Source organism: Mastigoproctus giganteus, chromosome 9 (assembly GCF_048544385.1).
Source record: "Mastigoproctus giganteus isolate SK-2022 chromosome 9, ASM4854438v1, whole genome shotgun sequence".
Lineage (NCBI taxonomy): Eukaryota > Metazoa > Arthropoda > Arachnida > Uropygi > Thelyphonidae > Mastigoproctus > Mastigoproctus giganteus.
In genome coordinates, this window is record NC_143583.1 from 216,047,216 (window position 1) to 216,065,128 (window position 17,913).

General features: G+C 35.3%; 1 protein-coding gene across 2 annotated transcripts in view; it reads left to right on the plus strand.

Annotated features, from left to right (window-relative positions):
* The window catches only part of LOC150081121 (ubiquitin carboxyl-terminal hydrolase 24-like), a 908,750-nt gene that overhangs the window by 644,988 nt on the left and 245,849 nt on the right, over positions 1-17,913 (plus strand). For both annotated transcript variants that reach the window (XM_090381072.1, XM_090381073.1), the window contains exon 45: positions 5,434-5,593. In XM_090381072.1, the coding sequence (XP_090237198.1) occupies positions 5,434-5,593 (160 nt within the window). The remainder of the gene's footprint in view (positions 1-5,433; positions 5,594-17,913) is intronic.

Here is a 17,913-nt window from a genome sequence, read left to right on the forward strand (position 1 = left end):
TATATCTTTACCACTCACTAATCAGATCCTGGTTGTACTATGGGTATCCTGCATATGACTCAGCCAGGCCGAGTGTACTGAAATGGCTTGATCCCATACATTATAGTGCACTGCGAGTGGCACTGGGGGCTTTTTTCACATCACGAATTTTAAGTCTCTGTACGGAAGCCTACAAACCACTGCTACACTTTCAACAACAAGTTCTGGTACTAAATTATGCATCCGAAATCAGCAGTTTCCCACATCATCCCATGTGGCAATATCTCTTCATGCCAAAATGGAGAGACCTTTATCAAACTAAAACACAGCTCAACAAACCATCTGGCATTAGGTTTCAAGCTCTAATCACAAGCTAGGGCCTGAACTTCACTAACACACTTCAGGATACTAGCATGGCAATTGCCTCCAATACATTTGGCTCACTCCACTGAGTTTAGGTTACATTCAGCTATATACAGATGAATCCAAGCCTTCTAAAGTTGGTACAACTGTGGTACAATCAGTCCTCGTATAACTTGTGCTTACACTACACGAATTTGATCATACACGGTTTATAAATAGGGGTACAGTGTTGCAAATAACACGAACCGAATTCACTTATGTACAATTTGGCTTTGCGTTTACAAGAAATGGCAGTCAAAGGCAGAATCACCCCAGCTGAATGCAACACTTACTGCATTGTTCAGTTTCTACCCACATGCTGCATATCAAGCGTGCCTCCTAATTTTTGTTCTTTTTATACTGTAATTGTGCTTTATTTCCTAAAAATGAGTAAAATACTTAAAAGTGTGAAAAGGAAACATGCTGGTGAAGATATTGCAGGTTTAGAGAGAAAAAGAAAATGTTTTCAAAAAATACGAAATTGTGAAATGCTTTGAGCGGAATGAAAGAACATGAGATATTTTGCATGCTGCAGGCCTAAATGAGGCAACGCTGAGAACAATTAGAAAGAATGTAGAGAAAATAAAAGTAACTTTTATAGCAAGAACAACTCAAAGTGTAACAAAATCCATTGGATCAAGACATAAAGAATTGGAAGGATGGGATGCCTGTTATCTGTTTGGATAGATGATCAAATAAAGAAGACGTCAGGAACAAGTTTGCATAAGTATTTTATTATGATTATTAATTGTGTTGTGAAGTGTGTTGGTTATAAATGTGTGTTCAGTCTTGAGTGGTTGGCACCTACCCCTGTTTTAACCATAAGGCATGTTATTTATATTCACAATTTTGCATTGCACAAGGGCTTCTAGGAACACAACTGCCATGTTATACAAGGACTGACTACTGCAAATGCCATCATCTTCAAACAGCTCAGAGTTATATGCTATTCTACTAGCCTTGGAGAATATAAAGAAGCCTCATATACTCAATCCATCATATAAACAGACTTGCTAAGTACTTTTAACGCTTTACAACGTAAATCCTCCCCTAGTCATCCTCTGCTGCATAAAATTTGGGTACATTTATCAGAACTTCATGTATGTGGGCAACTCATAATATTTTTTTGGAATCCCAGAAAATGAGTAGGCAGATTTAGCTGCTAAATGTGCTACAAATGTGATGTCATTTAATTTCAGGACTCCTTATATTGACCATAAATCCATTATTAAACAGACATATAAAAAAAAAGTGGACATGCATGTAGAAAGATTAAACTCTTACCTACTAACAAACAAACACTGACCTTCCACAATGCATTAACTGTTTATGCTCATTCACAGTATAGAATGCCCACTATATCTAAAAGAGAGGCGCATTATGTCATTGTGCCATAAAGTCCATAAACAAATAACATATCTAAAAGGATGGAAAACTGCTTCCTCCTCTCATTTTCATAATTTCAATCAGTCAATACTAGAAGATCAAGAGGACATGGATGAATTTTTTTCTTTTTCTAAAATTTGTCCTACAAGTGATACAGATAAGGTGATAAATAAATATCACCTTATCTGAACCCATATCACTTGTAAGACAAATGAAGAAGATATGAGACAGTAATTAGTGCACTATGGCTTAAGTTTCTGATGCACCAGCAAATCTAACAGCAATATATGGTGATTCCTCTACTAAAACTGAACTGTTTCATTTGGCATTCTGATGGGTTCTTATATATACAGTATATATAGTGATGTATAATGAACCCCCCTCTCTCTCCCCCTCTCTCTCCCCCCCTCTCCCTCTCTCTCTCTCATACACCCAAAAATGGTAGGGCCTGATCTCAAAAATCCACTTCTTAAGTAAATTTTATAAAGGGAAAAAATTTGGGTTAAATAGTTGAAGATAACTCTTTTTTATTCTCTGGGGATTATAAGAAAAATTTATCTATAAAGCACCTTCAATCTTTTATTTAATTAGGTGTATCTCTTTTCCAATTATTTTTATGACTAAATATTTCAGGTATGCTCCAACCAGAGATTCTGTGGACAGCCGACATATTTATTTCTTTTTCTTTATTATTTATTATTTATTATTATTATTATTTTTTTTTATTATTATTATTTTTTTTTCAATTTTGTGGGCTGTCCATGGAATCAATGGAATAGTTGTGTTTTAATTTAATCCTTTCTCAAAGCCAAGAACCCTTTTTTTAAAACTAATTCTGTGTTAATGGAATGCATGTATATAAGGAAATTACATCAGATAATACTAATATTTCTTTCTTGTGAATATTTAAATTTCTGACAAACCACAAAATGCCTAATGAGTTTCTCTGATTTCCTGCCAGTTTTAATGATCTTGGCAATATATTTAACTTCATAAATAAATTAGTTAAATATATTGCTAATATCAGTAAATTAAATTATTAGTATTAGTAAGACCAAATGATGCAAGGAAATGATTTTTTTTTCTGTATTAGAATAGCTTTTTTTTCTTAGGGAATTTTGCAAATTTTAATGCAAAAAATATTGCTTAATGCAAAGTCTTTATATACATTAAATACCTTAACATGCAACATGCTGTATAAAATTAGCTTTTCAAAGGGCTCTTGGCTTCAACAAAGAACTAAATTAAGTATTTCTGATATTCATTTATGTTTAAACAACATTACCTTTGTTTTCAGCGATTTTCACATATCTCTTAATCATATAAACAGATATGTGGGTTGGCCATGGTATTTCCAGTCAGTGCACATCTTCCCAACTTGTTTATGGAAGAATTAGAAGAAAGAGAGATTGAGGAGAGATGCACTGTTTTATATTCACAAATAGAGTCAGTTTATAGATGATATTTTTTGCTGTAATTCCTCGAGAACAAGAAGGGGATATCAAAGAGGAAACAATTAATTAATAGAGCCAGGGGAACTCTTATTCACCCTGTGTTTGAATCTATGATATTGCATTATGGCAAAACTTGTTTTTAAATGGGGGAGTAATTAGATAGACATACTGAAAAATTACATGGTTGTCAGTTGTGTATGCATGTATTGACATATATACAGTATATGATCAGTCTACGTATCAGACAGGTATATATTAGCAGGCTGTCAGATACAAGGTGAAGGTTGAGGAAGACAATCTGTGTGCTGAAAGTCTCATTTCATATTTTAACTCTTTGTTATTATAATTGTATAGTAATATATTTATTTTTATTCATACAGTTTTGCATGTGGTAGATGACTTTCATCAACCGGTGAAATAACACCACTTTGCTTATTGGAGGCTTGAAGTGGTGAAGCCCATGTTTAGTCTCTAGAGCAAAGTTTCCGGCATCCCCCTCTCCCCATACGTCTCCTTCAACCCATGCACGGTACTAAGTACTATAGGTTTTGATACCTTTTGTGTTTGGGGTTTTCATAAAAAAAAAAAAAAAAAATGTGATTTATGTTTAACAACCCCTTGCATCATATTTTATGACTGCTGCTTTGTTCATGTGAGTGAATGTATGTCATCAGATTCCTTTACATGCATGATCAAAATTTTGAACTGCGTTTTCATGAAATATTTATAGCAAAATTGCTATAAATTATATAAATTATTTTATATATAAAGAAATAAAAACTCACTACATAGTTCCATTTTATAACAAAGTAATTTTTTTCTCTCTTTATTGGATAAGCTAAGTGCTTAAGTTAAATTTGTTGTAGATACTTCACTAAATTGCATATTATAAAAGTTTGGTGATTTTACATATGTTGTATTATTCAAATATAATAAAATGTTTATAGAAGAAAATTATAAAAAAAGATTTCCTTAGAAAGAACAAAATTGCTTGTTAATATGGTACGTCACATGTAATTATGGAGAGACTTTTTGCTCTTATTGAAGAATGAGAGTCACTATGTCACCAATGCTAAGGCTTGGATATGTTCAACCTAGAACCCCTTGCATCATATTTTATGACTGCTGCTTTGTTCATGTGAGTGAATGTATGTCATCAGATTCCTTTACATGCATGATCAAAATTTTGAACTGCGTTTTCATGAAATATTTATAGCAAAATTGCTATAAATTATATAAATTATTTTATATATAAAGAAATAAAAACTCACTACATAGTTCCATTTTATAACAAAGTAATTTTTTTCTCTCTTTATTGGATAAGCTAAGTGCTTAAGTTAAATTTGTTGTAGATACTTCACTAAATTGCATATTATAAAAGTTTGGTGATTTTACATATGTTGTATTATTCAAATATAATAAAATGTTTACAGAAGAAAATTATAAAAAAAAATTTCCTTAGAAAGAACAAAATTGCTTGTTAATATGGTACGTCACATGTAATTATGGAGAGACTTTTTGCTCTTATTGAAGAATGAGAGTCACTATGTCACCAATGCTAAGGCTTGGATATGTTCAACCTAGAGACAAAAACCATCATCCGCAGGTCTGTCTTAGTTGTTATCTTTTTTAAATTATATAGCATCACCAGAATAGGTGAATCCGCTATAAATTTGAAAATCTGAGATGGCTCCAAGAAAGCTGTTTCAAAGATCTTAAGCTTCTCATCTACTAGCAGGTGGTGTCTATTAATGAGCGTATGCTGAATTACAAATAATGTATTTCATCCAAGTGAACAGCTAAACACTATAATACAAACCAAATTCTATGGGTTAATTTTAAACATAACAGTTATGTTTATAAATGGAAGTTTTACTTTCCTACCCTTCTTAGTTGTTCATGTAAACAAAATACCTTATTCACATTACAGCATACCTTTGCTAATCGAGACCACCCACCAGCTGATGAGAATAATCTTCAAAACAGCTATCTTCAGCACTCGGTCTTCAGTGAGGAGAGAAAAGGTTTCTCCATGATCAAAATTGAACACAAATAAAACATGCAAATTCTTGATTTGAATTATTGCATTGAAAAACTCTGGTTTAAGATTTTCACCAGTCATGAATTTTACATGAACCTGGATATGATATCCACTTTGAGATATAGAGCATTTGATTTATCATTTAAATTTACAATTCTTTGTAACTATTAGGTGACTCTTATCCTGAAACAAGGCAGAGGTATTGGAATGCATATATGTTATTTTATGAAATGGTAGAAGAACTCGTGAAGACCCCACGAACACCACGAAAATCTGTTAGTAAATTTTCTTTTCGCAAGACAGAAAAAGAAAATCTTGGTACATCAAATAGGTAATTATTTTTTAATCTAAACTATTAAAATTCTTCCATTTTTTTTTTTTTTTTTTTTTTTTTTAGTGTTCTGCTTAATTTCAGCCCATTTTTTAGTTCCATTTATTTAATTTCCTAAAAATTAAAAAATTGTTATGATGACGTATGTTAGATTAAAAAGTAAATACACTGCATCTATGTGATTAGCAATAGTATTATTAAAGACCAAAAAATTGCCTATACAGCATAACGGCAATTTTTTGCCGATACGCTGTATATTTGCCCACGCATCGGAGATCAAATATGTCCAACAAACATTAACAGAATTCTCTTGTAATTTAATTTCTACGGTTTCTGCAATTAATAGTCGCGTATAATTACGTTGGACATTAAGTATTTTGGCCTCGTTAAAGTTTATATATATATTCTTATCATACTCTTTCTTTCACCAGAAAGTATAAATCCAACTACCCATTAAATTTTGCCAGATATCAACTGTGAATAACCAGGAGGCAATTTATTTCAGCGATTTTTAACACACTTACCAAATAGTAAACTTCCTGAGATCTAATCTATTTTCCCCAGTGTTTTATATTTATGCCCTTTAGTTTTTATGTTCCATTTCATTTGTAAAATAATGAGGAGTTTACCTCAATGTAGTATGTAGAACACTTCAGTATGATAGCCTCCAGAAATTAAAACAAAAAAAATCGAAAAACTTACATTACAGTAAAAAAATAATAAAAAATCAATTTAACGCAATATGAAAATTAATTAAAGAATTTGATGAAAATTTTTAAAACGATTTTCCTTCCTGAAGCTGACAATGCTTTTCGACCGTATGTTGTGATCACAGGAATGAAAATTACCGAATAGGGGTGAACATGAAACTTAAATAGTGATTATTTGTTTTCGCACATTCGCGTAAAATCCCACGCATCGGAGATCAAATATGTCTGACAAACATTAACAGGATTCTCTTGTAATTTAATTTCTACGGTTTCTGCAATTAATAGTCGCGTATAATTACATTGGACTTTAAGTATTTTGGCTTCGTTAAATAAAAAAAATATCTGTTTTTCATTAATGGCATGAAAGGCTAATTCTGACATTGCCGAACGAGAAGCACGAACTGATGCCTCATGTTGATTAACACAAATATTCAGAGAAAAACGTGCCAACCTTGGTAAGACGAGTCGCAACCACTGCAAGAAATGTTGTATACCAAGTCGTTAATTTGTGTCGCAAATGAGGAAAGAACCAAGCGATTGTTCAGTTTAGTGTGTTATTTCCGTATTGGCCTGGCCACAATTTTAAATTCGGTATCTTTAAAGAATCTGTTCAGTTGTTTGTGCCACTGTTCAACATATGGAACAGAAATAAAGTATTTTTTGATATTATTATTATTGTTGGTTGGTGTAGTATTTTGTAACTTATCCTTAACTTGTATCTTAATTCGGTTTATTGTAGTCAGGGGATAAACCCTGTTTAAGAACCTGCTAGTCAATATTTGTATTTCTGAGCCCAAAAGCAGATTCCATTGTTAAATATTTCTAGTCATTTAGAAATTGATTAAAGATAATTGATCTTTTGTAGGTGAACGAGTGATAGCTATTATAATGTAGAAGCATTCCGGTGTATGAAGTTTTTCGATAGATGCTAAATTGGATTTTATTCGAGTCCCGAGTAAGCGTGAAATTTAGAAAGTTTAATGACTTTGTAATGTAAATTTGAGTCTAGAATGAATATTATTAAACTAATGTAAAATGTCTTGGATAGTACTACTATCAGTAATAACCAGAACATTGTCTAAATACCTCCCGTAGTATGTGATACGGGGTCGAAAAGGCATGAAATATATATGGTCAATCGTTGAGAGATAGATCTCCGACATTAAGCCACTCGGGCTCAAACCCATTGGCAATCCAAAAATTTGTTTGTACACCTTGTCTCGAAAGGTGATATAGTTGGTCTCAACTAACAGTTTAATTAAATGAAAAATTTCCTTAATAGGTAGCTTCGTATAATTAATCGGTATCGAGTTATTATTTAACATATCCCAAATAATATCTAATGTGTATTCAACGTTTACATTCATATATAACGAGGTAACACATAGTGAGAATAAATTGTCATTGTCTCCAAGTCTACAGTCCTTAAGATTATTAAATAATGTATCGTAGTTCTTAATCCCAAATTGTATCACCTGTCTAAATGGTTTTATAATGTAGAAGCATACCGGTGTTTGAAGTTTTTCAATAGATGCTAAATTGGATTTTATTCGAATCCCGAGTAAGCATGAAATTTAGAAAGTTTAATGACTTTGTAATGTAAATTTGAGTCTAGAATGAATATTATTAAACAAATAATATTCATTATTCGTTTACATGTGTGGCCAAGGATGAGAATGCCAAATTCCTGTAAAAAACAATAGGTCAAATAGGAAGTCCAGTCTTGTGTAATTTTACCTGACCGAAAAGTGCAGGAATATTGTATGTTCTGGCCTTCAATTCCTTTAACTGAGCCATAGTAATGTAATCGTTTTTTCGATGCGTGGTTAACGTTTTATTGTATTGATTAACCAAATTGGTAAACTGTGTCGGGTCTACTTCAAGATAAGTGGAGGTATCTGAAACAACTGAATCTAACTTATTTGGTGACTCTGTTGTCAGGGAAACGGGAAACATGCTTTGTAAAAAGGATAGGTGGAACAGGACCAGGGTATGTCTGCCAGGGGCAAAAGTTGATGACGTTGTAGAGCGGATATCATCTTTTAAGGGCACAAAAGGTGATATAGTTGTACACGTTGGCACTAATGATATTAAGAGTAGGAGACCGGCGGAATTACTTAACAAGTACAGGTCACTGATGAAAAAAAGCCGTGAATTAGGGTTGAATTTGAAAGTGTCTGCAATTCTGCCCAGACACGATAGGAGGGAGTATATGATGAGAGCCCTGTCGATCAATTTGGCCCTGGAAAGATTGTGCAGGGCTCAAGGGGGTAGAATTTTTTTCAGCCTGGTCTGTACTTGTTAACAGGAGAGACTGCTTCTACAGGGATGGGATACACTTAAATAGAAAGGGTGCAAGAATGTTTGCTGATGCTATCGAGGCAGTGTTAGGAGGGTCGGAAAACTGCTAGATTGGGGGGATACAAGGACTAATAGATTAACAGTAGCCACTGGCAGAGGAGAAAGTGATTCTTGCACTGCTTCTATTGGAATGAGCAGCAGCCTGGAAAATAAGATGCAGGATATTTCAGAGACTGCTGGGGATCATTGGGGTACAAGTAAACACATGGGTTGTGTTAGGGTGGCTAAGAGGAAGAGCAGGAGCATGTATACTTGCGTGTACACCAATGCTAGGAGTCTAGTAAATAAATTTGATGAATTTAAGGTATTGCTCAAAACATCAAAGGCAGATATTGTTGGGATTTCAGAGACGTGGTGTCACACAGATATAAGGAATGCAGAACTGGAATTTGGGGAGTACAATGTCTACAGAAAGGATAGACAGGATAGGAAGGGAGGAGGGGTTATACTATTAGTTAAGAAACACATAAAATCCAAGGAAGTGAAGCCAGTCGACATCGCTGGACAGTGCAGTGTCGAGTCAATTTGGTGTGACATAAGCATTGGGAGATCAAAATTGAGAGCAGGAGTGTGCTATAGGCCTAATGACTCTGTGAGTATAATAAGGAACTGTACAGAGAAATAGAGTGGGCCAGTAAATCAGAGAGTCTTATTATGGGGGATTTTAATTTCCCAGATATTGACTGGAATTTGGGGGCTGGTCACTCACACAATAGCAAGGCTTTTGTGGATTTATTGGATGATTGTTTTCTACATCAGCATGTTCAGGAGGCAACTAGAGGGAGTAATACTCTTGATTTGATTATCAGTAGTGACTCTTCATGCATTAAGAATCTGCAGATAAATGAACCACTAGGTGGCAGTGATCACAGTGTTCTGAAGTGGGATTTACTCAAAGAGGTAACTACCATTAGGGGTAAAGGGAAGGGGTATTGCTTTCGTAAAGGCGACTACGGTGGACTGAGACAGTATTTAAATTCTATACAGTGGGATCAACTGATGATGTTACCAACAGCAAATTCAAAATGGGAAGCATTCAAAGAACTTATCTTGGAAGCTACTAGGCTTTACATACCAACTAAGAAATATTGTTCAAGGTTTAGGCCTAAATGGATGTCAGATGAACTAATGAGACATATGGCAGAGAAGAAAAATGCATGGGATACATACAAATTAACACGTGACACAGAAGCCTATGATAGATACAATTTGATCTGTAACCAAGTTACAAAGGAGGTTAGGCAGGCGAAGGCAGATTACGAGAAATCCTTGGATGCGAAGAAAAACAGCAAAGAGTTCTTTACTTATGTAAACTCTAGAAGGAAGGGGATGAATCAGATTGGTCCACTTGATATCGATGGGTCAACTGTTGATGATCCTGCTCAGATAGCTAACAAACTAAATGAATATTTTGCATGGACATTCACACATGAGGAGTTATTCAGCAAGGGGAATGCCAGAGATGTATTCAACTCTGGCAGTAAGCTAGAGAAGCTTGTAATAACTGAGAGTAAAGTGGAGGAGAAATTGTTGATGATAAACACAAGAAAGGCACCTGGGGTGGATGGAATCTATCCAGTTATATTAAAGGAGGCAGCAATGGAAGTAAGCAAACCCTTAGCCATAATTATGAGAGCTTCCTTGGACTCAGGGGAGGTACCCATGGACTGGAGATGTGGAAATGTGACCCCAATTCACAAAGGAGGATCAAAGGCTGACACAAGTAATTATAGACCTGTGAGTTTAACTTCTGTTCCCGGAAAATTAATGGAGGCACTGGTTAAAGAAGCACTGCAGGATCATCTAGACAAGACTTCAGTTGTAGCTCAGACACAGCATGGTTTTGTTAAGGGGAAGTCTTGCCTGACCAATTTGATTGGATACTGTGATGCAGTCACAAAAGAACTGGATGCAGGGAATAACTTTGATATTATATACTTGGATCTTAGAAAGGCTTTTGATACTGTTGCACATGGAAGACTGCTGCACAAATTGGAGCAGTGTGGCATTGGAGGCAAATTGCTGCTATGGATAAAGGGGTGGTTGAGGGGGAGAAGACAGAGAGTGGTAATCAATGGACACTGCTCATCGTGGACTAATGTTATTAGTGGAGTCCCTCAGGGTTCAGTATTGGGTCCTTTATTGTTTTCTGTATTTATAAATGATATTGATGGTGGTATATCAAGCTTAATGTCCAAGTTTGCAGACGATACGAAGGTTGGCAGGGTTGTCAAGGACACTACTGACACTATGCTGCTGCAACAGGATCTGGAAAGGTTGAGCAGATGGGCTGAGAGGTGGCAAATGAAGTTTAACATTGACAAATGTAAAGTACTACATATGGGAAACAGCAACCCCAGAGCAACGTATCAACTCTGTGGTACTACACTGACAGTGGTAGAGAATGAAAGGGACCTGGGGGTGGTTGTGCAGGCAGATATGAAGTTCTATGAGCAGTGCAGACGGGCTGCAAGAGTAGCTCATGGTGTATTGTCAATGATATATAGGAATTTTTCTAGCAGGGATAAGGAGGCGATTATTCCCTTGTATAAGGCAATGGTCAGACCACACCTAGAGTACTGTATACAGGCCTGGAGACCTCATTTCAAGAAGGATGTAGAGCTGCTGGAACGAGTACAGAGAAGGGCAACAAGATTAGTGAATGGAACAAAGGGGTGCTCTTACGAAGAAAGGCTTAAGTTTTGTGAATTATAGTGTCTGGAGACTAGGCAGCAGCGAGGTGATCTGATAGAGGTGTACAAAGCCTTGAATGGTTTGAGCATGCTCAGTGCTGATGGGATTCTTCCTCTTGCTCAGAATAATCACCTGAGAGGGCATAAATTCAAATTGAGGAAAGACAGATGTAGGATAGATGTGCGGAAATTTGCCTTTAGCCAGCGGCTGGTTGGTAGGTGGAACAGACTTCCATCCCTTGTCGTGGAAGTTGATAGCCTAAATAAGTTTAAGGCTCGGCTGGACAGGTATTTCGAACGAACAGAGGGGTGAAGTGGAAGTGGTTATTTTTTATTTATTTATTTTACTTTAATTTTTTTGGCTGATGCTGCATAAGCTTGCTTTCTTGCATCAAATGCCTCTACTAATGCTAAAAATGCTAATGCTATTAATATAATCAGATCTGTCTAGTATTAACATTGTATCTCCTTTATCTGCCCTCTGTATAATAATGTCCTTATTTCCCCAAATTCACATAAAGCCAAACTGTCATGTGTATTCAATTTATCAAGATGTGTTTCTTTTATGTTATTCACAACTTGGTTATCTTGTTGAATAAATAAACCTTTGTGTGGAACATTATGAAGTCCAAATTCAATGTCAATCACACACTGTTTTTTAGGTAGTTTTCAAGGTGGTAAATTATAATTTAATCCTTTGGATAAAAGTGAAATCTGGCCCTACGATAACGTACATGAGGAAAGATTTGTAACCTGTTGGTACATTGAATACTGGGTGAGGGGGTGTTCACGAACTAGCTGACGTATTCTGTGGGGGGGGGGATTGTCACCCTACTTGTATGTACTTGGTCGCAAGCCCACGCAGTGTGTTAGAATTCGCATGAACGTGTCTTGACCACTTATCGAAAAAACAACTACATTACTATGGCTCAGTTAAAGGAATTGAAGGCCAGAACATACAATATTCCTGCACTTTTCAGTCAGGTAAAATTACACGAGACTGGATTTCCTATTCGACCTATTGTTTCCTACAGGAATTCGGCATTTTCATCCTTGGCCACACATGTATATAGCATTATAAAACCCTTTGAGCAGGTGATACAATTTGGGATTAAGAACTACGATACATTATTTAATAATCTTAAAGACTGTAGACTTAGCGACAATAACAATTTATTCTCACTAGATGTTACCTCGTTATATATGAATGTAAACGTTGAATACACATTAGATATTATTTTGGATATGTTAAATAATAACTCAATACAGATTAATTATACGAAGCTACCTATTAGAGAAATTTTTCACTTAATTAAACACTATATCACCTTTCAAGACATGGTGTACAATCAAATTTTTGGATTGCCAATGGGTTTGAGCCTGAGTGGCTTAATGTCGGAGATCTATCCCTCAACGATTGAGCATATGCATTTGACACCTTTTCGACCCCGTATAGTTATTACTGATAGTAGTACTATCCAAGACATTTTATATTCGTTTAATAATATTCATTCTAGACTCAGATTTACATTGGAAAGGAAGGATACAGATACAAAGTCATTATACTTTCTAAATTTCACGCTTACTCGGGACTCGAAAAAAATCCAATTTAGCATCTATCGAAAACCTACAAACGCCGGTATGCTTCTACATTATAATAGCTACCACCTATTCACCTAGAAAAGATCGATTATCTTTAATCAATTTCTAAATGCCTATAAATATTCAACGACGGAATCTGCTTTGGGCTCAGAAATACAAATATTAACTAGCAGGTTCTTAAACAGAGGTTATCCCCTGACTACAATAAACCGAATTAAGATACAAGCTAAGGATAAGATACAAAATACTACACCAACCAACAATAATAATAATATCAAAAAATACTATATTTCTGTTCCATATGTAGAACAGTGGCACAAACAACATAACAGATTCATTAAAGAAACCGTATTTAAAATTGTGGCCAGGCCAATATGGAAATTACACACTAAACTGAACAATCGCTCGGTTCTTTCCTCGTTTGCGACACAAATTAATGACCTGGTATACAACATTTCATGCGGTGGTTGTGACTCGTCTTACCAAGGTTCGATGTGTTTTTCTCTGAATATTTGTGTTAATCAGCATGAGGCCTCAGTTCATACTTCTCGTTTGGCAGCGTCAGAATTAGCCTTTCATGCCATTAATGAAAAACATATTTTTTTTTATTTAATGAGGCCAAAATACTTAATGTCCAACATAATTATACGCAACTATTAATTGCAGAAACCGTAAAAATTAAATTACACGAGAATTCTGTTAATGTTAGTTTGCCATATTCAATCTCCGATGCGTAGGCTTTTACGCACATGTGCGAAGACAAATAATCACTATTTAAGTTTCATGTTCATTCCTGTGATCACAACATACAGTCGAAAAGCATTGTCAGCTTCAGGAAGGAAAATCGTTTTGAAAATTTTCGTTAAATTTCAAAAATCGTTTAGCTATTATTTTACAAATATTGATATCAACGTAGAACGTATTGAGAACAATTTAAAACATTTTTTCCTTTGACAGTTTTGTCAATTTGAGGTTGCAATACATGTTCAATATTTAAATTAGAAAAATAATAACTAATAAACATAGCAAAATCCATATGTAGAATAGTATGACATCAAAATCAAAAACTACTGCAGGAAGTGAAATATTTGTATTATTGCATTCGTAAACAGTCATTGTACATATCATTTTAGACCCGAAGTTATGAATGATGTAGTGTTTACGATCATGCCTGCTACTTTACCAAATTAACGTTAGTGAGTGATATAGGAGAAGTGAGGCATAGCGGAAACAGATAAGCCAGTTCAACATCAGAGGGAGTGACATAAGCATTTCCGTTTCGCAGTTTCATTACCAATTGGTTTTATTTCAGTCTGAAAAATTTAGTAGGTGCTGCCAAAGATGTTTTCACATTAAAAAATAAGTCATAAATTATGCGTCTTTCCCATACTGTTATATGCTTCCAAAATCTTGTCTGGAGCTGCACAAGTAACTGTCAAGAAATTCCTTCCCCTAGAGTAGGGGTGTCCAACCTTTATGAGGCCAGATTGAGAAATTTTCAACTCTTTTCAGGCCAGTAAGAAAAATTTACAAAGATATGTCACAGTTATCTAGCTATTTTCTCATATGTATGCCATATCAAGATGCCTGTGTACGACTAGAAACACATGTATATAAACAGCCCTTAAAAATACTTTTATCATTAAAATTACAAATGTAAAGAAAAAATTTCAATGGGTTATTATTTATTCAGTATACAAATTGGCAAATTACATTTTTAGTGAGATATTAGGCATTGTTTTTGTTTGCCAAAAATTCAGTATTTGCACTTCATGTAGCAGAACGAAGTACATTGCATAAATGTTCATCTGTCAGTAATGTGACTGTGACTTGGACTTTATATTGTTCATTAATGAAAAAAGGCTTTCACAAATGCTGCCAAATAGCACAATAAACCGAACAGCATTGCTTGAAAGATTAGAAACGAATCCTTTGTTGATATATTTTCTTTAAAAAGTGAGAATATCATTCTCAATAAAAGCTCTCTTCAAATGACTGCTGGCTTTAACTTCAGTTAATTCTGGCTGAAAGATATTTTCCATTTCTTCAGATTTTAAGCTCAACTACAGTTCGTGACATCTGCAAATAATTAATGCTGAGTATTTTTTTTATACTTAATCATCGATTGTTGGCATTCATAGCAAGCAGACATGCATTGAAGACATGCCTTCATAATGAAAGCAAAGAAGTATAGATAAGAGGGGATTAGAGCAGAATTTGTGGAGTAGAGCATGATTTCCAAGATTATTTAGTATATTGTAAAGTTTATTTTGATAAGTTTTTTTTCTCTAATAGTTTGATTTTTTTTTTTTTTTTTTTTAATATTATAAATATAATTTTTTGAGAGTTTCTTGTATTAATATTTAGTAAATTGTACAATGGTTGTTACAAGGTCCACCTTGAACACTTCATCTTACAGAAATAGCCAATGGCGATTTCTGGATGAGTCATGATTTTATCCTTTGCAGAACTTGTGGCATGTATTCCAAGGTCGACCTAGATAATCATAGTTCACCTGGCGATGCTTTTCTTTGTCACCGTTGTAAGGAGTGTATCAATCTTAAGTTAAAATTTGGTCCATTGCTAGAACAATTTGAGTCACAGAAAAAACAGGTGGTTGCCCTGGAGAATAATGTAACCGAGAGCTTGTCAGAGACTCAAGACTCTAGTAACCTACTAAGTGATTCACTCCCTACTCAGGCCCCAGAACAAAATAACCAAGTGCAAAACTACTCTCGTTCAAAAGGACTTAGTTCTATTAGGAGACTCCATTGTGAGGGGAAACAGGAAATATTTTTTGTACTAAGGATAGGTGGATTAGAACCAGGATATGTCTGCTGGGAGCAACTGTTAATGACGTCACCAACAGACTGTCAGATTTTAAGGGGAATAAAGGTAATATTATTATTCATGTGAGGACATGAATAATATTCCTGGAGAGTTCTTATTTCTGGAGAGTTCTTATTTGTTACCGCAACAGAACATATAAGCAAAATGTTCTCAGGGTAGTAACATTTCAAATGGGCAGATAACAAATGCCAGGGAAGCGAAATTAAATAACTTTAATGGGTGGGTCAGGGTAGCTAACTATACAACCTAGTGGTTCCTTTATCTGCAGATTCTTAGTGCATGAACAATCACTACTGATAATCAGATCAAGAGTATTACTCCCTCTAGTTGCCTCCTGAACATGCTGATGTAGTAGAAAACAATCATCCACTACGATGTAGAAAACAATCATCCAATAAATCCACAAAACCTTTCTAGTGTATGAGTGACCAACCCACAGATTCCAGTCAATATCTGGGAAATTAAAATCCCCCATTATAAGACTCTCTGATTTTCTGGCCCACTCTATTTCCCTGTACAGTTTCTCATTATACTCATCAGAGTCATTAGCCCTATAACACACTCCTACTCTCAATTTTGATCTCCCATTGCTCTCCCATTGAAAGAAATGTCACACCAGACTAACTCGACACTGCATTGTCCAGCTATGTCGACTGGCTTCACTTCCTTGGATTTTATGTGTTTCTGAACTAATAGCATAACCTCTCCTCCCTTCCTATCCTGTCTATCCTTCCTATACACATTGTATCCCCCAAATTCCAGTTCTGTATTCCTTATATCTGTGTGACACCATGTCTCTGATATCCCAACAATATCTGCCTTTGATGTTTTGAGCAATACCTCAAATTCATCAAATTTATTTACCAAACTCCTAGCATTGGTGTACATGCAAGTATACATGCACTTGTTCCTGTTCTTAGCAACTCTAACACAACCCATGTGTTTACTTGTACTGCAATGACTCCCAGCAGTCTCTGAAATACCCTGCATCTTGTTTTCCAGGCTACTGCTGATTCCAATAGAAGCAGTGCAAGAATCACTTTCACCTCTGCCAGTGGCTACTGTTAATCTATTAGTCCTTATATCCCTGCAAGCTAGCAGTTGTCCGACCCACCTAACACTGCCTCGATAGCATCAGCAAATATTCTTGCACCCTTTCTATTTAAGTGTATTTAAGTATATCCCTGTAGAAGTAGTCTCTCCTGTTAACAAGTACAGACCAGGCTGAAAAAAATTCTATCCCTTGAGACTTGCACAATCTTTCCATGGCCGAATTGACCGACAAGGCTCTCATCATATATCTCCTCCTGTCATGTCAGGTAAGAATTGCAGACACTTTCAAATTCAACCCTAATTCACGGCTTTGTTTCAACAGTGACCTGTAGTTATTAAGTAATTCTGCCGGTCTCCTACTCTTAATATGATTAGTGCCAATGTGTTCAACAGTATCACCTTTTGTGCCCTTAAAAGATGATATCCACTGTACAACGTCATCAATCGTTGCCCCTGGCAGACATACCCTGGTCCAGTTCCACCTATCCTTTTTACATAGCATGTTCCCCATTTCCAGTTGTTGATGACAATAGAGTCATCAACAACTACTAGTTCCTGTTAGAACAAGTAACTCTGACATAATATGGCTTACGGAAATATGGTGGCACCTGGAGATAGGGGATGATGAGTTTCAGTACAGTATATATAATGTATTTAGGAAGGATAGGGAAGATAGGAGGGGTGTTGGTTATAATGCTTCTTATCAAAACCAGCCTGAATGCTACGAAAGCTTTCCCGGATTCAGACGTTTCACATTCTAGTATAGAATCTGTATGGTGTGAGATAGTTGGAAGCAAAGGAATAATGATAGTGGGAGTAAGCTACAGGCCAGGTAATTGTGAAGATTATAATGAGAGCCTCTACATGCTTATGGTACTACAGGTAACGTGATAACTTATGCAAGTGATTCACCAAATATATATAACTTAAAAGAGAAAATTCAGTTTCATTCCACTTTCCAAATCTAACTTCTCCAGACTCAATCAAATGCACAGAATGTTTCGAAATACCTCTTCATCTCATAAATTTTCACAATATACATTGTCACATA